At 41.0% G+C, this 22,869-nt stretch overlaps 1 protein-coding gene across 6 annotated transcripts; it reads left to right on the top strand.

The window, feature by feature from the left end:
* Positions 1 to 928: 928 nt before the first annotated feature.
* On the top strand, positions 929 to 22,525 carry ocrl (OCRL inositol polyphosphate-5-phosphatase). Of its 6 annotated transcripts, none has more exons than XM_052073491.1 (23): positions 955 to 1,383; positions 3,145 to 3,223; positions 7,208 to 7,299; positions 7,517 to 7,555; positions 7,858 to 7,971; positions 9,146 to 9,343; positions 9,481 to 9,664; positions 9,755 to 9,928; positions 12,013 to 12,114; positions 12,215 to 12,329; positions 12,388 to 12,504; positions 12,583 to 12,764; positions 12,995 to 13,106; positions 13,190 to 13,299; positions 13,508 to 13,643; positions 14,258 to 14,368; positions 15,035 to 15,200; positions 16,243 to 16,478; positions 18,575 to 18,694; positions 18,900 to 18,984; positions 20,080 to 20,207; positions 20,332 to 20,443; positions 20,798 to 22,525. In XM_052073491.1, the coding sequence occupies exons 1-23, from the start codon at positions 1,341 to 1,343 to the stop codon at positions 20,920 to 20,922; spliced, it is 2,880 nt and encodes a 959-aa protein (XP_051929451.1). In that variant the 5' UTR covers positions 955 to 1,340; the 3' UTR covers positions 20,923 to 22,525. The 6 variants fall into 6 exon arrangements, with proteins under 6 accessions (XP_051929459.1, XP_051929468.1, XP_051929451.1 ...); XM_052073480.1 differs by having other exon boundaries at positions 9,442 to 9,664; XM_052073474.1 differs by having other exon boundaries at positions 9,424 to 9,664.
* Positions 22,526 to 22,869: the final 344 nt, after the last annotated feature.

The raw sequence follows: 22,869 nt of genomic DNA, 5'->3' as shown, positions 1-22,869 counted from the left end.
AGTTGAAATAGCAATGTTGTAGCAAAGGTTCGGGGTCGGAGACCAGTCGTTATTCCCCCTGGAACTAGCAAATGTGTTGCAGCCACATGCTCTGCTGTAGCGAGCTCTTTTGGGGCTACTCTCGCTGAGCCTTTGGAGCATGTGTTTCATATGCCTCTGGGGCTGTTGGTGTCATCATAATTTGTAAATGTTATCAGAGGGATGGCTTACGTACCCGTTGTAAATATCAGCACATTCTCTGTAACTATGGAGTCTCGTTGCCCCTTGGCTCTGGCGTCACCTTTTAAGGCAGTTAGTTTACCTCCAGGATTGCAAGACATTCATGCTAACCGAATTTCAGTCATTGCTACAGTTAGGATGCACATGGCAGAGGAAGGTTCAGTACGGGTGAAATATTGGTGATGGATAGGGCAAAGAATGGAGAAAGAAGGCATCTACTTCTCATCCTAAACAACAAGCTCATATGTAAAATATGGTGGAGGGAATGTCATGGCTTGCATGGCTGAAACAGGTTCATTGGTCTTTATTGACAATGTAACTCATGATGGTAGCGGCATAATGAATTTTGAAGCCTACGAAACATTTTGTCTGGTAATTTACAATTGCAATTAAGGGTAATGCCAGCTAATATTAAATGTTATTAAATTTAATAATTGTTATACTTTTGCTCACAAAAGTGCCTGGCTCAAAACAAACATGAAATCAAACCTAGAATGTCGAACTTGTTCATCTTTTGATCTGAAACCCAAATGTGTTCAGTAAACAACCAAATCAAAATAATTGACCTTGCCATTCCAAATGTTTTGGAAAGGACTGTAATTTTACAGGTGGTTGGGGCACTTTATCATAGGGGGGGGGGGGCATTAAACGCCATGTAGCCTTTAAACTAACAGAAGTACAAACGAAGAAGAAAAATTTAGCCTCCTGAACGAAGGGGGCGCAATCTGCGCTTCAAGTGCGATATGAGGCCGAGCAGCGAGCGAGGGAGGAAGAAACGGCAGCAGTAGAGTCCATTCCTCAACTCTCTCCAGAAATCCAACTTGCTTCAACATCTGGCGTCAAATACGAGCTGTGGTGTGTGACAAGAAAACAGAAGCCGGGAATCTTATTGTTGTCCAACGAAACGGCCCAATTCGATTTCGAAGATCTGTTGACTGTCCGAAGCCATTTCTCGGATACATCGGCGACCAACCACCGAGCTGCTGTCACCCGGAAGGCCGCCACCGCCATCTCCGCCGCACCGGGCGGGGATTTAACTTTCTCCCTCCCGGACGCATGGACGGAGTCGACGTGTAGCCACCTCGCAACCCCGGGGTACAATTTGTCTCTGTTTGATAAGAATGGATTTCTCTTTGGGGATTGGCAGCGAGGAGTGCTTGGCAATATCCTTTAAAAAAATCCTTTAATTGAATCATTGCTGAGATAGCTTGCTGGCTAACATAGCATGTACCCTCTGGCCATGTACAGTTATCATTAGAATACTTCAACAACGTAAGAATTGCTATTCATACAATACTAAAGTGATTTATTTATCGCTTGTCTTTGTCATTTCTTCCACCAGGGGGCTGTCAATCAAAACAATGACAAAACGCGATTTGATTACGCACGAGTCCGCTTGGGCTTATTGTTCGTTTACTAATAAAACCTAATTTAAAAAAAGTTAATTGGTATGTGACATTGGTGCAGAAATTTGTCGACTGAACGCAAACCTGTGCTTTTTTAAAATGACGTGACCGCTGGATACAGTTTATTTAGGACGTTTGTGGTTAGGAGCTTTACGAACTTCATGAGAATACGTCGGCACGCTCAGTTTTCACCGTACTTGAACATTTATATTGGATTGTTTTATATTTATGAGGTTTAATTGTTTTATTTACAGTAATTTAACGAGGTTACAAACGGTTCGCAATAGGGTTGTCCCGATCGAAATAATAAAAAATCCGAGCACATTGCGTTATTGTCGGTTCATCGGCGTTGGCTGAAAAAAGATCGGAGATTTACATTTTCTGAATTTGTAAAGTTCGGAATAAAATGTTTTAGTATGTTCCCTGATTTGCAAAAAATGCTAATTTACAGTCGTATATATAGAGGAATCAGGCTCAGATTTTTTTCAAATGAAAACAAGACGATTTGGTTGTGGTTTTATTTTTCTTCTTTGCATTGCAGAAGTATTGGATCGGGACTCTGTATCAGCAGAACCTCATAATCAAGTGACTCGGACTTCGTTGCAAAACTATGTGATTAGGACATCCCAGGTTCGCAATGAACAAGTTTGTGTAATTCAGTGCTGACTGTTCTTACTCTTCTTTTTGACTGTTGAAATATTTATGCTCCGGAAAGCGTTTTTGATGCGCATGGTTGCTGTAATTATAACCAAGTAGCGCAATTAACTAGTTCGCGATGAAGCATAACAGTTTGTGGTCACTCTCAGATACCGCAGTACTTAATATTTTCTCATTTTATATTTTTGAGGCAGGAGAGGGGGGGGGGGTTCCCCTTCAAATATTTACTGTAATGACATTTTTGAGATGTAGCACTAACTGTAAAAGATAAATATAAAACCTTTAAAGAACATGAAAACAAATGAACTGAATTCTTGAAGTGTACTTAAGTTAGTAAGTTACACACACTGTGGTACATTTGGGATTTGTGCCATTTAATGGCGTAGCCAAGTGAGTGTCATGTAGCTCACCTGTAGTACTCATTCTCACTTGCTCACTCACTTGCACTCTCGACATTCACATTGTGGGTGAGCACTTGGCCTCAATTTCCAATGTGTTGGACCAAAAAAACTGAAGTGGACTCTTTGTATTTTCTTTTACATTGTTTTGAATGAGAGCCCTGGTGTTAAGAAATCTCCTTGTATTTTTAATAATACACATGCCATGCTTTAGTGTTTTGGATTATCTCTCACTAACCAATTTATTTACTCATTTATGGTCTTCCAGTGTCACTGATTGCATCTACATCCCTCATTCATTTTGCAGAAGTTGTCTTGTGACACATCACATCAACACTGCATTCCCAACCTAAAAGACATGGTTTCTTTTAAAATGCACAAAAATAAGGAAAGTACCCAGCTTATCTCCAGATAGTTTTTTTTCCATGTTCAAAGTCAATAATTCCTTGATTGTGCTGGTTACACTGTAAGAGGTCTGGAACTGAGGGCTGGTCAAAAGGAGCCCAGGCTTCTCTCACTAATTGAACGAGGTGGACAGTTTGTGTAAGTACCTTAAAGATTAGAATATGTTGATGAACAAATGACGTTAAAGCACACACACTTTTATTGTTGACTGTTCGATTTTTATTTCTGTAACGCTTGTCCTCATGGCGGGTGTGTTGGGTGAGAGGCGGGGTACACCCTTGACTGGTCACAAGTCAATCACGGGGCACATGTCTACTAACAACCATTCACACTCGCATTCATACTTGGAATATGTTCGACAGTCCTAAATGAAGCTACTGGGATGCCAACCAGGGGGAAAAAATAACCTCATTCTTACGTGTGATGTTACATGTGATGTAACGTGTAAAAGGTATTTTCAGTCGTTCAAAGTGAAAGTGTCTGTGTGTGGAATTGCTGCCCCAGCCAACTTTGTAATGTGCCTGCCGTTATGTTCAGAGATGTGGCTTTTAACTTTGAACATGTTTACCAGTGAGTTGGTACTACAAAGGTGATGGAAACTTTGTGCGTTCTGCTAGTCAATTTCAACATGGCAACGACAGTCGACGGTTCAAGTTCTTGTCTTTTTCTCTCTTTCTCTTTTTCTTTCTCTCTCTGTGGGTGTCTGTCTCCCCGCTCGGCCCTCGGTGAGCGAGGCACAGCCGTTTGCGCCATGACGCTACGGTCACGGGATTGAGACACTCGAGCCATGGGAACGTATCTCATTCTCATAGTCGTATATGCTTATGTTTTCATAACCTCCATTTTGCTGCATCATGCGGTGACAATGAAGGCTTTCTTTTTTTATTTATGTTCACTTTTTCTGTCCAGCGCTTTGTTACAGTTGTGGTAGTCAACTGTAACTACAACTGTGGTCTATAAAGAAAGTTGAGTTGGAAGGTGAGTTTCTCAAAGAATCTGTGCACGTCTATGTACACACAGGCCTGCTTGCACGGTGAAACTGCAAATGACTTATTAAATCAGATAGAATGCTTTGATCTATCCACTGACACCGCAATTAGAAGAGGAGTACGTCATTTACCGTAACTTGACAGAGTTGTAGCAGCCCGCAAGTATACTCTGAATACTTTGATGCTTAAGATATCCTTTATTTGTCCCACACTGGGGAAATTTACAGCCTCCCGCAGCAAGAATGTAGGTAGAAAGAAGAAAAAACAAACACTGTTCAATTAAGTGCAATATAATACAAAATTGATAAATCGCAGTGCTATTTACAATTGTTTTTCACATCACACACATCACATCATTTGTTATTTTTATTCAGCAGCCTGACAGCAGTCGGTAGGAACGAGCATCGGTATCTCTCCTTCTTGCAGCGCGGGTGTAACTGTCTCTGGCTGAAGGACCTACCAAGTGCTGTCAGGGCGGGCTGGAGGGGGTGGGAGGGACTGGCCATCATTGCTTTTAGCTTAGTTAGCATCCTTCTGTTGCCCACCTCCTCCAGAGTGTCAAGGGAGCAGCCCAGGACAGAACTGGCCTTCCTGACCAGTCGCTCCAGTCTCTTTCTGCCCCGGGCTGAGATGCTGCCTGACCAGCAAGCAGACAATGCTATTGTATTGTCATTGACTTTTTTGAACGTACTTGCTTGTTATTGCAAAATTAGTATAGCCTATACTACCGGAGACAAATTCCTTGTGTGTTCTACATATTTAATGATGATTCTGATTAAACGACTAAGTTATTTGATAAAAATTGATTTTTTTTTTAGCAAACAGTGTTAAATATAGTTATTGTTGTCCCTTTGCGACCACCATCATCGCGTTCCACACAACAGTGTATTTTCTGACTTTTAAGTCTGTTTGGCTTTTAAAAAGGGGTAGGGAAATCCGGTTCTTTAAGTGCCCTATCCTTCCTGTTTCATATCTCTGTACTCCAACACACCTGGTTCAATTGATCAAGATCGTTTCAGGCTTCGACAGAGCTTGCTGATGAGCGGGTCACTTGAATCGGGAGTGTTGAAGTAGAAACAGATCTAAAATGGGTAGAGTGGATATGGCTCTCGAGGAACTGGAGTTCCGTACCTCTGCTTTAAAAGCTGTGGCCTGTCCCTTTGCGAGTGATGTGCGAGTCAGCAAATGACATTGTAGAGTTGGCTGTGGTGCATCCAGGTTAGCAAGATGCTGCATGTTACAGTAACTGGCTAAGTCTTAGGCACACTCATGCAGATTGGCTATGTGTGTGTGTGTGTGTGTGGGGGGGGGGGGGTTCTGCCGTTTGTTCAATAAAGCCATTGAAAGTGGAGTGGAAGCTCATTCAAACTAGTGGTAGTAGGCTCTCTTAAGAGTCCAGGCAAATGGGAATGGAAACAAAACAGGATATAGAAAATTCCCATAAATAAAAGCAGTAACAGTGCGAAACACGGGTCGCTTGACAGAACCTAATGCTCAGTTATGACTACTGGTAATCTTCTCAAACTACCACGACAATGAAATGCTGTCTCAACAGTGGTGAAAAGTGTATGGACACCACCGGGGTCTTTTTGTTTTAATATTGTCCACTTACTTCACCATAACTCAGCTGTGATAGTCTTTCACCTTTAGCATGACAACCTGATTGTTGAGCTTCTTGAGTTAAGTGGTTGTGCATTCGCACTGCTGCCCTGTGTGCAGAAGCTAGCAGGTTGTCTCCTAGTGTGAGCCACAAAACGATTAGTTCGTGGCGGCTACCAGCTACCTCCTCTCATTATCTGGAATTCCTGAGCTCTGTAATGAAACTCACATGGGAACACAAAGCTTCATGGTCAGCTAACTTGTTGGAGGCAGTTCCAGCAAGGCAGAAACAGATCTGTTGGGGCCTTCATTCTCACTGTACCTGTGATTGTATGAGGCGTACTAAAAATACACAATGACACAAGAGTATATAGTTTATATATACTTACTTATATATACTACTACTATAAGAGTATAGTACAGTGCATATAGTTTAAAACACTGATTGAAAGTCTCATTTGTTTGATTTGGTTTTGTGACTCAACGAGCAAGATTCAGTTGCCCTCACACAAATTTTGCCCATTTGGCATACGGCAGCATAGTGTGCTGGTGGTTAGTTCACCCGCCTCGCATTTCTGAGGTTCAGGGTTTCAGTCTCAACAGTCATGCCAAATACATGCATGTTCAGGTTATTGAGGAGTCAAAATAATCTCTAGGTGTAAATGTGAGTGAGGAGGGTGATTTGGCTGGGGACCAATCTAGACTGTATAGTGCCTCTCGCCCAAAGTTACTTGGATCTTTTTGCCCCAGAATGTTACATACTGCATATAGCCACATTTTCTCTTAGAAATTCCACTGTAGACATCAGCTTTAGAGATGCCACATCAGCTGTGCAGGCAGTGTGTTTTATCGACATGTCTTCGCTTGTTAGTGTCAGACGGCAGTAAAAAGCTGTCTTGTAGCGCACCACCTTATTTGTAGTCAAATCTTCTATTAGAAGTGAGGCATTTATTTATTGACAAGAACAACATATCATGTGATTAATGGTTAGGGCTAATCTTTGCAGAAATATTGTAAGGTAAAGTAATACCTTTTGAATGTCCAAGGCAGTTATCTTGCTTATTCTGATAAGCATTTATTAGCATGTCCACAGTCCAGCAGTGCTCAAAACAATAGCAAGATAATAGAACCAGGAAGTAGAGCCTCAAAAATAAACTGAACTTAAACAGGAGTACGTGTAATGCAGTTGTCATGTCACGACGGACAAACTTAAGATGCCTTTGAGGGGATAATTATGACCCTTGCCTACTTTATATATTGATCAAAGGATTTGGTCCATAAATCACAACATAAGACATCCATGCATGTGTGCATGATCATTTCATTTGTCCCTTTGTTTGGATAACTTTATTGTCCAGCCCATTCTAAACAGTAATCTACTTCTGATTCACCAATTTTTCTGTGCCGTTAGAAGGGAATGAGAATGCATCGTAGAGGCTGTGTATACATAATCTACAATAGAATTTGAATGTTCATAACTCATGCAAACGATGAAGCTGGCCTTTAAGCGGGAGTCCGTTGTGTTGCCATGCAGACTCGGTGTGCTGGCAACCCCTGACGCTGTTGTGGCTCGTCCAGTGGCCCAGCTCTCCATACCCATTAATGGAAAATTTGAAATTGTAAAAGGTACGTGGCTTTGTTGTTTTACCTTGACACGACTGAGTGGTTGATGATTGAGTTAATGTGAGTCGAGTGTAAGAATCACGTTGTGTTTTGTAGGCCAAATCTGAAAATCAAGACACTCTAGGAATATGTTTACCTTTTTAGACTGGCTACACCCACAAGTGACCTTTTGACCCGCATGTTAACACTTTTATGTAAGCTAATTTCTCTGTCCCTGCAGAGGGTGAGGAGGCTCTTCTCATTGACTTCTCCCTAGTGTGTGAGTACTTTTAAGCTCTTTTCGGCTCATAAAAACCCCAAGGTAGTAAACTGTGGGAACGTAAGCAAGCCGATTGGAATTTATTGCAGCCCGACTAAACTGTGGTCTTATTTATTTTTTTGGGTGGGGGGCGTATTTACATCTTTATTTAGTAGCAACCACGGGTCATGAGTTTCTCTGTCTCTCTGAAAGAATTCTGAATGGGCTGACTGTGGAATCACTTTGTTTTCTTGACGGTCTGCATTTCTTGTGGTAATTCTAAAGGTGTTCTGTGTATGTGTGTGTTGCCCAACTGCTTTTAGCCGGACTCAAGATAAGAATAAAAGGAGAAAAAGCTCCAGAACTCTTGTTAGAACTCCAGGATGATGAGCGCACGCAGACTTTCCTCACTCAAGTTATAAGCGCTCAACACCAAGGTAGGTTAGGCTGTGTGTGAAGTACCGGTAGTTGGATGATGGTTTTTTTTAAATAAACCAAATTATTTACTCAACTCACACACATATATATACAAATTATGAGTGGATTTATTATTCTTTTTGTTCTTGCTTCCAAAATGCCATCGCATCTGCTTGGAAACCTATTGAACTATATAAACCTGCAGATCAGGACTGCTGTTGAACCGGTGCCACGTGGGCCTTTTACGCTGAATCCGTAAATCCGGCCTGCCATTCAGTTCTAATATAAACCCTCCGAGGAAGTGTAAAAAAAAGATCCTCAACTCCTTTCGATATATAATTATAAACCTTTATTGGATTTTAGCATCGTATATATTTTTTCTTTACATTTTCCAAACCACTCATAGTAATTTAAAAATTGTTGCGAAACTGGAGAAAAAGTTCCTCATGAAATTGGATTGATGGATGAATAGCTAGATTGTTCTTAAATGTATCAATGTCAGAAATGAGTAAATAAGTATATTACTAATGGTGTAGTGGTTCACTAAAGGCAGGAGGTTAGGGTTTGTATTGCATTTCAATACATGTACAGGCATTGATAACTGGAGTGTGCTACATTTTGAGGCATACAAACATTCAGGAAGATGTGATGACTCGCTCTCAGTTCAGATGATGACAGTTGTCTATTTCCTCCTATGAATGAATCAGCATAGCTTGGCGGAGGGACCTCCTTCATTGCGGTTTGTTTTTTCCTCTTTTGTTTGCACTGATGCACAATTGCACTCCATTATTCTAAACATGTCTTTGACTCGCTTTATTTAACTACCGGTGCATTGAGGAATTGTGAAAATGTCAACATGATGCAATGTACTGCATCAATCGTAAACACAATTTTAATATCGCCGACTCTATCAAAGTAGCACCACAGTGTCAACATGGAAAGCAGACTTCTGACTATATACCGTATATTACACTTTCTGACTATTGACCGTTTAAATGGCTCACCCTGTTTGCCTTGACCATTATTTGCTCTCATTCAAACATGAGTAGGATAGTAGTAAAACAAGATGTTAAATATTGAATTTTGTAGAAGCTCAAGACAAATATTCTAAGGGTGTGCCTCCAGAACACGTAAATATGACTGAAAGTGATAACAGAAGGCTCACTTTTGCGCATTTTGTTTCCTGTGCTCCAGTTCAATTAAATCCTACCAAGGGCAGCACAATGGATCCCCTTCCACAAATATCTCAAAGTGGAGGGCGAGTCCCGGCCCCGCCTCAGAGAGGACACAAGACTGCCAACTATGTGGACTCTGGAGTCAACACGCCTACTTTGATTAGCACATTACCTCCCGCCTTCAACACTAACTCAACCACACATCATCCGAATGCAGGTAATAAACTACAACAGCCAACAACTACTCATTGAAATGATCGAATAACGCTTTCTATATATATTTATGCGATTATTCAGCCCAGTGTTTGGCCTCAGACTTTGGTTTTGAGGACAATTTCAATCACACTTTGAAAGTTGAAGAAAAAAAGAACCACCAGAACAGGATAGTGGCCTCTCGGGATCCTCCTCCTGTTCCTCCTCTTCCTCCCCGCAAAGCCTCCTTTACTCCAAGTTATCAGCTGCCTCCAGCCCCGCTCCCGAAAGAGAGAGCCGTTTCCTCTCAAGCCAAAGACAACTCCGCTGGCATCTCCAGACCAGAGTGAGACACCCCACAATTGTAAATTGTGAAAGAAGCTAAAATCATTCAATTGCTTTTGATTTTGAGATTTTATTTTTTTATATCCTGAAGTGGTTTTAGGTCGAGCTTCGATCGGTCGGAGAGGTCTCCGTCCTGGTGCGAGAGTCCAACCACAAACACCATGAGACAGGCCATGTTCTCCTCCCAGGCCGGAGAGAGAGAATACCTCATCAAACACCGCCTGGGAAAGAAGGAAAACGAATATGTGGACATCCAGAACTTTAGGTAAGAAATGCTTCCTTTCTATGTGACAATTCTCAGGATGCAGTGGAACCTCTGAGGTCAAACACATTGTTTCTGGGACGCAGATTGAAATTCCCCAGAGGAAATTCAATTCATCCATTCCCTGTTAAAATAAAGCCATCTTCATATGTTTATGAACCAAAAAGATCAAAATCCTGATGTTTCAGGGGTTATATTATGTAACATTAAAACTAGAGCTGTCAGTTTAGCGCGTTTTTATTGGCATTAATTTAAATGAATTTTAATGGGATTAAATTTTTTCTCGCGAGATTAACGCGGCACACCTCACAAGCGGATGTTACGTTGCTCTATAAATACACCAGAAACAAAACAACAAGCCCGCTGCAGAAGTCCACGCCCATGTCTGTTTTGCCAGCCACGGCAGCGCGAGACACCGAAAACGGATACTTAGAGTTTATGAATGGAAAGTTTACTTTTAAATAGTTGCCATATTGCTCCACTGACAAGACCAAAGTTATCTATTCTTCTCTCTCTCTCTCTATCATACAGGTATACGATGTATGCCACTGACGCGATTGTTACTTGTTTGGAACTATTTTGTGTGGAAGGTTACAGTGTTCTGTGTCCATATATATAGAGCGGGTGGAGCTTCTCTGTGTTCGTCTGACAGTGACAGTGCGCTACAGTGGTAGCGACCTAGCGAAAGTAAAACATCTCCGGTGTTGTCATTGAACCAAGTGTAGTCATTCGAAATGAGGTCTACACAAAACCGTAGAAGGACTTCCGCGCAAGAAGGACCAACACAATCAAAATAGCCTGACTGTGTTAGGGGGAGTGAACCCCCCCCCTCCCTCCTTTCAGAATGGTTTGCCCCTGCAGCACGGGGGAAGAGCGTGTGCTTGTTTGTACGGCCGGCAGTTTCGAATACAGCGGCACATAATGAACACTGGTGTCCAGTGTCTCGTTATTCTTCAGTAAGCATACAGAAACAGACTGCTGTGTTGAAAGCAAACTTGAGAATAACAAAGTATGCAACCATGGTTTAAATCCACTTTAGGCTGAGTACTAGTGTACCTTAGATGTGCACTTTATAATGTTATATTGCTCTGTTTTGATTTCATAAAAAAAGCTGTTAAAGCAGCTGTTGTGTGACAAAATATTTTTTTCACCGTTATTGATGGACAGTAATATTGTGTGAGAGATTACGTGAGAATAACTGCACCAAGTGAAAAATGTTCATGTAAAATTGAAAATCGAAATTGTTATTTCAGTAAATATTTGCATTTGGCACATAGAAAACTGATTAATGATTCCATGTTGATGAGAGCATTAAAATGGGGGAAAAATAGGACAAAAAAAGGAAAAGGAAATTCAGAAACAATAAAAAATGTGTGAGTAATCACGATTAATTTTTTAGTTCATTTGAGTTAATTATGACAGTTGCATTTTTAATTAGATTAAATATTTTAACCGTTTGACAGCTCTAATTAAAACCCTTCTTAACTGCTATAAAAATATTTAGAAAACATACATATACCTGCTGAATATGTTTTTTAACAGTACAGACCAAAATCCTAATGTTAAAACCCTTCTTAACTGTCAAAAAATATTTAAAAAATATACACCTGCTGTATATTAAAACTAACATCAAATTAAAGGGGCAGGAGGGGCTTTCTACAGTGGTTTTAATGCAATTCTAGATTTGTTTCTCTTGAAAATTATTGGTAAATTCTTACCTGTGCGATTTAATGGGCATTTGCCTGTAAAACTTTAGCTTTTAGAGATGTGCATGGCATCCCAATTTTTTTTGTGAGTACAACAGCAGCCACATTTTAATTTGGAGCAGGCTCACATTTGTAACTGTATTTGAGTTCTCCACCTGGGCCTTTTCCATTCTTGTGTGTGTGGTCATGTTGAAATATTGAGCGACATTATAATTCATGTACTCTTGTATTGAATGCATAAAAAATCCACAGATGATGTCCATTGGGATACTACTTGGCTATCTATGACTTTGAGTTTCTTACTTACAAAACAGCCTGACTGCTTCTTTCTGCTACCACTTTCCCGTAAGTGCACATAAATGCTCCCTGTTGTTTCTGTAGGTTTTTCAGTGGTACGTGGAATGTGAACGGGCAGTCTCCGGATAGCAGCCTTGAGTCGTGGCTCTCTTGTGATGCAGAACCTCCTGATATGTATGCCGTGGGGTTAGTGCTGATTGTTAATTTGACTCTCTCATACACACGCTACACGTACGTGTCACTTTTTTGTTCTTGTTGAGTAAACAGAAAATGTGTTTGTTCGTAGTTTTCAAGAGTTGGACTTGAGCACTGAAGCATTCTTCTACATGGACTCATCCAAGGAGCAAAAGTGGGTGGAGGCAGTTGAGAGAGGCCTACACCCAAAAGCGCAGTACAAGAGGGTGAGTGGAGGAGCAAACGTGAAAATGGGTCCTTCATTAACCGACATATTTTTGACAGGTTCGAATCATTAGGCTTGTCGGGATGATGCTGGTGGTCTACGTCAATAAGGTGCATAAGAAACATGTAACAGAAGTAGCTGCAGAACATGTCGGCACCGGAATTATGGGGAAAATGGTAGGTTGGGACTAACTTGGAAATTTCATGGTTGTTGTTATTGTTGTGTAGCTCTAATCGCCATTTTGCATCGTACAGGGGAACAAAGGCGGTGTGGCAGTCAGATTTGTGTTCCACAACACCAGCTTCTGCATCGTAAACTCGCATCTCGCAGCGCACGTGGAGGATTTTGAGCGTCGCAACCAGGACTATAAAGACATTTGTGCCCGCATGACCTTCCACCTACTGGACCACCCGCCTCTTAGTATCCACAAGCATGAGTTCGTTCTCAACCTTTTATAGCCAGAGTGCATGTGGTTCTTATTTTAGACTATTTAGCTTTGTTTTTTTTTTTATTCCTAAAAATACATTTTGTCACCAATGCAGTCATACTAACAAACATAATATTTGCAGATAGCATGCAAATAAATTTTTATTTCAGGTTGTGCTCGTTTTCCCACATATGTACTCCTCTACTAGGCTGATCCGGGTTGGTTTTTGTGTGTTGTAGTGTGGTAATCTGGTTTGGCGATTTAAACTATCGTCTCTTCATGTACGATGCTTCTGAGGTCAAGCATCTCATTGCCCAGAATGAGCTGAAGAAGCTTCAGGAGTTTGATCAGGTCAGACATCTGTCAACACCAACAATCACCCATGACAAGGATTTTTACATCATCATCGTGCTTGAACTGTCCTTGGTACATAGCTAAACATTCAGCGGCAGACCAGACGAGCCTTCACGGACTTCATAGAAGGAGAGATCAACTTCATCCCAACGTACAAATACGATTCCAAAACGGACAGATGGGACTCAAGGTAAAACACTATTTTCTTCAATTAGGAAATCAGATGTTTTTTCAGGATATGCCAAGCACAGCTTCAACACATTTTTAGTTGTTATTCCTTTCTGATGAGACCTTGTCCGCAAAGCAGCCACTTCCCGTTGCAATCGGTGCAAAGATACCAAGTCAGCTTGTCTGTATGGGTCTGCAATCCCTGAAAGTCTTTCCCTCTTTTCCGCTAGCGGGAAGTGCCGTGTTCCAGCCTGGTGTGACAGGATCCTCTGGCGGGGCAACAATGTCAAGCAGCTCAAGTATCGCAGTCATATGGAGCTGCAAACTAGCGACCACAAACCAGTCAGCTCCATCTTCCAAATAGGGGTGAGAAATGAAACTCAAGACCCAACTCAAGACCTCTTCCCTCATTTCAACGACCGGAAAAAAAGAAAAACAAAACACAACTAATTTAACAAACTAAAGAGTCCAATTTACTCAATTCATCCATGACTTGAATTTAAGAATTTAACTTCTTCCCTCTTGGTCCCACAGACCGCAATGATGTTATTCTACATTGTAACATTTGGAAATGCAGAGCCAAAGCCGCTCAGCTAACTGCACCAGTAGGCTATTCGGACTACATTGCCCATTATTCTTAGACAAAGAAGCAGTAAGTAGTCCTCGTTTCAGTATGATGAAATTGGAAGTGAACAGGAAGGAATATGCAAATAAAAATCTGACATCCATCCATATGTAGGGCGTACCCCACGACAAGGCGTAATATATAAGGATGTAAAGTTTGCCCTATACGTTACAGTATTTATACGCCATAATAATGGGATCATAGTGGTATAATACCCGAAAAGCCAAGCAATAAAATCTTCCATTGGGGGTGTAAACATAATGTGTTTGGTCACACTGCTAACCTAGTTTACTAACATTAAAAAGATGTGAACTGGGTTCAGTTTTTTTCATGATATCCTGTGTTGATGCAACAGGTCAAGGTGGTCAATGAGCAGCGGCACAAAAAGGTATTTGAGGAGATTGTACGCGCCATGGATAGAATGGAGAACGATTTCCTCCCCTCTGTGTCTTTGAGCAGAACAGAGGTAAGACATTTTCTCTCACCCTCACCAATCAATGTCAATCACTCAGTCCATCTATTTTTATGAGCAGCTATTGTAGTGTGTCAGATTGCTCAGCAACATACATCAGCTTCTCTTCATGGGCCTGCAAGCATTTTCAGGGCAAAAAAAGTGCCTTACAATCTGCTAGGTCAACCGTGGTATAACCTAAGGGTTCATAGTGACCTGGAATACCACCAGTGGGAGGCGTCTAGTTGAATTTCATTTCAAGTGCCTGGACCCCTTCAACCCGCTAGCAAAGAAGCTTAGATTCAAGCTGGCTATTCTTTGACGAAATCTAATTTGAGCTGTTTTTTTAAAAAATGTATTTCTTCAGTCAACACCCAGCACTCATGAACATAACATGCCAAACTAACAAGAGTGAGTTATAGTTGGTTTGACATGGCTTTATCTAATTGGCACAGCTGTACCTCATTGACTGTATCTAGAGGTTACTTATGATGTCCCTGCAACTCATTTTTCAACAACTGGGTCAACACTGCTGCCCTTGTTGGGAAAACCCAGCAAGTGGTTAACCTACCATACGAGCATTTCATTCAGTTCTTTCCATGATCTAGTCAGTTCTTTCCAGGATCTAGTCAGTCCCATAGTAGTTGATGGTAATTCTTTCCATTCATTTTTCACCCACAGTTTACATTTGAGAATGTGAAATTCCGGCAGCTCGAGAGGGAGCGCTTGCTCATTAAGAACGACGGGCAGGTCCCTTGCCACTTTGCCTTCATCCCCAAACTCAATGACTCGCAGTATTGCAAGTCATGGCTGCGTGCAGAGCCCAGCGAGGGATTCTTGGAACCAAGTAATTTCCTCAGTATTCTGTCTCCATTTTAAAATGCTTTTCATCGTCATGTTACATTTGTAATAGTTTAAATCCGTCTGGCCACACCTTTAAATACCTCTTAGAAGGGGGAATTTGTAGCAAGATTTGAATGTAGTCTCACTTCACGAACCCCCCTCACCTTCGGAGTCTCTGACAAAAGCCACTGAAATCAAGCTGACGTTAGCCACGGCACCGATATTGGTGGCATGACTTACCGTATTTGTAGTACATTAGTGTTATTATCAACACTAAATGTTCTCGGTTTGGAGTTTTATTTTTTGCGAAATGTACACGCATTTAAAAGTTAAGTTACGTACTCAATTTTCTTGCATGTAGAGGTTTCCTAAAATATCCAGTTAGAAGTACAAGATGAAGCCAGAGAGGGCTGATCATTTAACAACAGTACTATTGTCAGGCTGGCTAAAAGTTTTTGTGTTTGTGTGTGTATGTGCGCGCGCATGAGAGTGCGCGCATGCGTGAGAAAGTGGTTGTAACTGCATTGCACGCTACTGAGAGTTGTAGCTATAATTTTAGTCTCATGTAGCTAAATGAGCCAAAATATCTTGTTTTGGGAGCAGGCAAATGTTTTAATTTAGCTTTTATGTTATATATGCAAGTGGCCAGTAGTTCTGTTATACTTTACTGTCACTCTTTCAGTGAGAGCACAGGTGTCAAAGTCGAGGCCTGCATACCATGTTAATGCTCGCCGCAATTATCCTTGGCTTCGTTTCAAAACTACCCATTAAAATGATAACAATAGCCAAATGCAGCTGTACTCGTGGAATATTTTCGGGCGATTAATGTTTTCACACACATGTTTAAAGTAAGGGACAAAAGGTGTAATGGCTTCACCCTGTAGCGACACACCTTGTCCATAAACAAATACAGTGCAGCTTAGCCTTTGGCCAACAAATGTAACTCTTTTTGTTTGTTTGTGATGAAAACAAGTTTGAAACCCCTAATTTAGGGTATAGATTATGTTTTTGTTGACAATACATGAAGAGTGTTTTCTTGTGAGCAGATGAGAACCTGGAGATCTACCTGGAGGTCTACGTCAGTAAAGACTCCGTCACGCTGCTAAACTCAGGCGAGGACTGCATCGAGGACATCCTGGTGCTCCACCTGGACCGGGGCAAGGACTACTTCATCACCATCTCCGGCAACTACCTGCCGAGCTGCTTCGGCACCTCACTGGAGACTCTGTGCAGAATGAAGAAGCCCATCAGGGAGATCCCCATCACCAAGCTCATCGACTTGGTGAGGAGAACATAAAGTGCAGTGGAAATGCGAAATTAATTGACAAAGAGTCTTGTCTAACAGCTTAGTTGAAAGATTGTGAAACATAATTACATAGCCTACATCTGTTATGTGAGAGCTTATTCACTCGCTCTGGGTAAGCTCGGTCACATGCTCGGTCTATTTTTAACGAGTATGAAATGTGTTGAGTTGAATAAGGAAGTAGCAATGACAGGAAACAATAAGTGAGAGAACTCGTTTAGGTGACAAGTCTGACTTAGCTATTTTGGATGAGCTCTGAAATAGCACTGCAATCATTCCTTAATTAATTGCAATTCCTTTGTTTCCAATTTTCCTGCATTTGTGTGGATGCATTGATTTATGCCGGCCACCATCAATCGATTTTCTTTTTTGATTCTGATGCTCGGTGCCATCTTCTTTCTTCCTTTGCTTCATTTCATCAACTTCTCCTTGCCTTGATCATTCCTTTCCAACTCTGCATTCTGGCTGTGGGCTGACTTCTTTCTCAGGGGGAGGATACCTTCACAGAGAAGGTAAAATATTAGTACTGATCTTTGTTGAAATGCAGGACATGCAGTACACGATGACATTTTTTTCTTTTTAATACAAACGTAAAAGTTGTAGGAACAGTGCATTCCTATCTTGTGTTGTCTTAATTCTTACTCTTCTAATATATCAATAGTTAGCAGGCTGTAACGATGGGTCTACATTTGCCGCGACCTTTATAGAGCCACGTTACATATTTTACATTGGAAAGACCTTGCAGCACACAACCAAACTAAAATACCACTAAAACTATACAGTGCTTTCTTACACTCACTTATTAATATTAATGTTGAGTAGCATCTACGTTATGGTGCTACAACCCTTTTAGCCAGTGGTTTACAACCACCGGTCCACGGAACGGCACTAGGCCTCTGCCCATTTGGGACTGGGCCGCACAGAGACAGACCTGTGAGCTTTGGGCAAATTTGCACCATCAGACGTGGCGGAAATGATTCACAAACAGAATTCACAAATAAATGACAGCAAAAGCAGTAAACAGAAAGTAATAGTTACACAATGACCAAACATACAGCTGAAGGGCAGCCATGACTTCCAAAGATTACCGTAAGCTATTTTGACAAGAGAAGTACCTCCCCTCGAGAGCAACGTGAAGGAGAAAGCTGTTGTGCATGTTGCGTCGTCAAAAACAAGGCAATACAAGAAACGTGTCATTTGAAAATGAAGCACCCAAGTAGTAAAATGGAAAGCATGAAAATTCGAGCAGAGTTTGCACAGCCTCCCCACATAAACGTTAGGAGTTTAGTCGCTAATAACTACCTGGCAGCCACTGGATGAAAGCAGCAATTAAGCATGCCATCTTTTGATCAGTCACATTTGCAAGTAGCAATGATGCTAACGCAGTGTATATGATCATAACTTAAAAATTCTTTACATTATAAGGCATTATTATTATTATTCCTGATTGGTCCATTTCTTAGTAGTTCACTGTGTTATTTTATATTATTCTACATGTGTTGTACAACTGAATAAAAGAGTTTGAAATCAATTTTAAAAAATATTTTTTAATAAAATTCTGAATTAATCTGATTATCTTTGTCATCAGTACCAGTGCTTAAAAACTGGCAATTTAAAAGCAATGGAAAAAGTGGTTGCCCTTCCGCAAACACTATGTACCTATCTCAACTGGTCCGTGGCACAAAAAAGGTCGGCGACCACTACTTTAAGCAACAGCTTGAAAACGAAACAGTGCAAGTGCGGCAACACGCGTATACAGAGAATAACAGTACTCTGCGTCATGTATTCTTTATCCTCTGAGAAGAAGCTGTGTTGCTGTTCTGATTAGCTGAGAGATGTTTAATCTCAATGAACGACATATCCATGTCTGTCTTACATTTCCACAAAATAGTCACACCGGAAAGAGCTGCCCAATGACTTCTCAAGTGATGCGTTGTGACAAAAACTGATTCATACATAGAAAGATACATTCTATAGAAGAAATAATCTTCATACCATTGAAATGAATTGTGGCACAATGATTGGGAATTCCCAGGCTCGTGTGCAAGTGTAACTGTTGTTTTTGCCACACACAGGAAAAGTCCAAGGTGAACTTCTTGTTGGCGGATGGCACAAGCACAGAGGACAAACCTCTCAAGATCCCCAAGGAAGTGTGGATTCTGGTCAATCATCTGTTCACCAAGGCATCTGATCAGGTGAGATGTGGGCCTCGAGGAAAACACTTAATTTAATACTGTCGACAGAACACTCGCTTATTTTGGAAGACAGTTGGACAGCACACGTTTGCAGTAGGCCACAATGGAACTTCTCATTTTGTAACCTCGACTGGGGTACACATGTGAAAATGACTTTTGAGTAATCGTCCTCTGATTGTTGCTGATTGTTTCATCCATCTCTTAGGAGGACCTGTTCCAAACGCCGGGATTAAAGGAGGAACTACAGAGCATCATTGACAGTCTGGATACCAGCATTCCTGATGCCGTCCGTATCTGCACTCTTGAAGCCAGTTCTGCGCTATATTACAATGCCAAAAAGCAGATTAACAAGTGTAACCTGTCCTTTATAGGTGGTCGAACCTTGTGATTGCTTTCGTCCGAGCAGAGAAAAAAAAAATGATTATAACACAATTAAATTCCATCAAAGAAAAGCTATTTTTCAGGTAGATCATGTGACCATTCACAATTCGAAATGTTCAAATTATCTTTCCCTATTGAAAGGCATGGAAGTGCGATTAATTCATTCCAGTCTAAAAAAAAAAGTTAGTTTTTTTTTTACAAGAATAATAACACTTGAGGGTATTTTGCGTTCTTAAAATATATATACCGCATATATACAGTATATATATATATATATATACACACACTCATACTCTCGTAACATAAATATAATGTAAAGAAAGTTTCTGCAGCATGATAAATTCATTGTGCGGCTTTTGCAGTTCAGCTACCATTCGGCAGTATAACGCTGCAAAAGGTGATGTTTTGCATTTTGCAGCCATATAATTCTAAGTTAGAGACTATTTGCTAAAAGCATTAAAGTCTATCAGTTTTAACATTAAATATCTCGTCTTTGTAGCGCATTCATTAACATATAGCTTGAACATGATTTGGAAATTATTGTATTCTGTATTTTTATTACAATTTCATTATGATGATTTTTGATTTATGATATTTTGCCTTCAACCACCATCTTTGCCTTAACCTCGCCAGTAAGAATGGCAAAAATAATCGTATCACTTCAACTTACCATTTAAAATTATTTGACGTCCTCTCACAGTCGTGATATAAAAAAAACGGAGGAAAGTGGGATCCATCCTTCCACCCATGTATATTGGATTGGATAAACTTTATTGTCAAATGTACTGTATGTAAAACTTTTTACCAACCATTTGTAATTTGTTCGAAAGAGCCACATGGTGTTTGCCTGATTATGTTTCCACAATGTAAACACCCCATAGGTATGTTTTTCTGTAAACATTTGGCATTTAATCTGGATCGCTCCTGTACAGCAAAGAGAAAAAAAACACACTGGAATGTAGACTCTTTAATTTTTTTTCCCCCTCCTTAACACTTTCATCAAGCTGGTTGCAACCACTCGGTGGCCGAAGCACTGTTGATCTTCTTAGAGGCCTTGCCGGAGCCAGTGGTGTGTTACGAACTCCACCAACGATGTCTGGACTGTGCCCACGATAGCCGCCTCTGCAAACAGGTGACCGCATCAACCCTCAACAAAGTCCTCCTTGCTCTGTTTTTAGATAGCTTTGATTTCCATAGCTGAGGGAAGATGGCAACATTTCACTTTCGTGTCACATTTTTTTCTCCTCTCTTTTCAGTTGATCTCACAGCTGCCCAGTGCCCACCGTAATGTGTTCCGCTACTTGATGGGTTTCCTGAAGGAGCTACTCAAGCACGCGAACAACAACAACCTCACAGCCAGCCTCATCGGTAAGACACATTTTCGTAAAGTTGGGGTGATAGGCTGCAGCTGTTTTTCCCAGCTGGAACAAAGATTTGGCTTATTTGCCATGGTCACATCCTACTTGAGAGTGAAAAAAACGTTTCATTCTTGTTGGTCAATTGGCTTTATTTTTTACCCAAAATGTATGTGCAGTAAGTCTGCTATCGTTTGTTGTAATAAAAATAAACATGTTTATGTGTTGTGTTGTGTTCAAAAGTACATGGAAGGTAGACCTTGGAAACATAACACACATTAAATCGCAATATTGAGGGGAAATAAAAGTGAATCGGATGATTATTCAAAATCGCTTGGCCATATATTTTTACCCCTCTATTTGCCAGCCACCCTCTTTGCCAGCCTTCTCATCCGACCGCCTCCCAGCATGGCGAGCCGACAGACGTCCCATGACCGTCAGAAAGCAATTGATTTCGTCTTGGGCTTCCTGATGGCGGGAGATGAAGAATAACCGGCCTCCCCTGCGCTCTTCCTTCACAATGTCTCCGTAGGAGCCAGAAAGAGTCGTGCAACACAATTGATCCTCTGTTTCATGTTTCATCTTTGTGGAAAGCATTCACTCTCACCTTTACAAATCCCAGACGCCTTTATTTGGGGACCTCCGTTGGGCGTTAAACACGTCAACCAAGTTGTCCTTCTCTCGATTGCCATTGTCTGGATTCAATAGCACTTTGCAGAGGTGTGAATGATGCTCTGCACTTTTGGATGTCTTAAAGGACCTGTGTGTCCAGACCAGGCATGTCCTCGCTCGAACAGACCCAAAATGGACCCCCCTCCCCCACCCCCAACGGAATCCTATCTGCACCAATGGAGTGGTGTGCATTTTAAAACACTATGTTTCATCGTTCTGCTAGCGTTCCTCTCATAGAAGTCACTAATGAAGTTCACCTGTAAAGGTGACAGCGCTTTTTAGGTTCATCCTGAAATTTCACCCACAAGCTGGATATCCCGAGCTTTTTTGCGTGTACTGTAGGTGCAGTATATTTTGACCTTCTTATTCTAGATGAGGCACACCAAATCATCCATTTTACAGTTACTTGTGTTGAAGGGGCCCATGTGCTGATACCTGCGACCACCATCTGTTGTGTTGAAGCTTTTAAGGTTTGCGTTTCAACAAAGTGCTTCGAAGTTTCAAATAGCAATGTCCATTGTAATATGACAACATTTTCTCCTGGGTGTTTGCTGTAATGTTGGGAGAATTTTGAGAGCCCTATATCAAGTTTGTCCTACTCCTCTGGAGTTACAAAGCACGTCTTTAAATCGAGCATCACCTTGCTGATCAAAGGCAGGCAACAGTGCAATCTGTTGTGCTCAAGGCTGTAAATAGCAACTGTTTACCTTTTGATGTGACACCTGTCATCATTGGCTGTCACAAAAGGGGTACTGGCTTACACGTGTGTTTGTTTGATGCTAACCTTACCTACTTGTGATTCATATTTTGGACTTTCTGCCTCACACTGTTTTCCTGTTTACTGTAACTCCTCGAGGCAAAAGTGACACAGCACTGTTCATTGTCTCATGACATGATGTCTATCAGCGTGCTGTTTGTCAATAGACCAATCACATCCTGGGTAGTTAAACAGTGCATATGGGAGATGGCAAATGAATGGGTATTCCATTCAGCACTTTCGGTTTCTATGTCCTGTGATGCTTCAACTTAATTGTTCACACATGACATGACTGCTGACAATCATGTGTGTAGGCTTGAAATTGCTTTTTTAAATTTTTTGTCTGCAGTCTTCTGTTCATGCACACTTTGAGCTGAGATGAAGTGTCCCAGCTTGGGAGAGACATGTTCCATCACCAGTCTTTTAATGTTTTGTAATCATGCTTTACGAATCCAACTTTCGAGATCTAGCCTGAAATCAAAACCTCTGACTCAAGTCTTGTGGTAGGCCAGTGCATAATGTGTATTTATGAGAATTTATTGTGCAGACACATGGTCATCATCAGCTCCTTAATGAAGGTACTCAAAGCAATTATTGGTGTTCATCTTTTCAGCATCTTTGGTACTTGTTAATTTATTTAACAAATAAAATCTTATTTAAATAATGTTTACGTTCTCAGATTCAGTGCCATTTTGATATTTTAGGATTGAATGTGGCTTGAGTGATTTACCTGTGAGACGCCCCATCACTGTGCTTGCTTTTCATCGGAGGTTCACAATCGTGGCCCTGGCCTACCTAATTGTTTGCTTCAAGCTGTCAGAAGCCATGGATGCACTCAAAAAAAACCATCAAAAATTATATGCTGACTGTATTGGCAGTGGAGTCACCTGGAAATTGTCTGTCTTGAGTTAAAGAGAAAATTGTAGAAAACATGTTCATGCACACATTTACATTATTCCCAATTTTATGTTGAATATCAAATGTCAACTGAAGAACTTCGAATCTGACTG

Source organism: Hippocampus zosterae, chromosome 1, assembly GCF_025434085.1.
Source record: "Hippocampus zosterae strain Florida chromosome 1, ASM2543408v3, whole genome shotgun sequence".
Taxonomy (NCBI): Eukaryota; Metazoa; Chordata; class Actinopteri; order Syngnathiformes; family Syngnathidae; genus Hippocampus; species Hippocampus zosterae.
This window is presented reverse-complemented; position numbering and strand designations above follow the sequence as displayed.

Bases quoted from the DNA above. Each gene is read 5' to 3' on its own strand.
- ocrl (XM_052073474.1), top strand. From the start codon at position 1,341: ATGGATTTCTCTTTGGGGATTGGCAGCGAGGAGTGCTTGGCAA. The intron at 9,929-12,012 runs GTAAGAAATGCT...TTGTTTCTGTAG, and splicing joins GTGGACATCCAGAACTTTAG to GTTTTTCAGTGGTACGTGGA. The intron at 13,107-13,189 runs GTCAGACATCTG...CTTGGTACATAG, and splicing joins AGCTTCAGGAGTTTGATCAG to CTAAACATTCAGCGGCAGAC.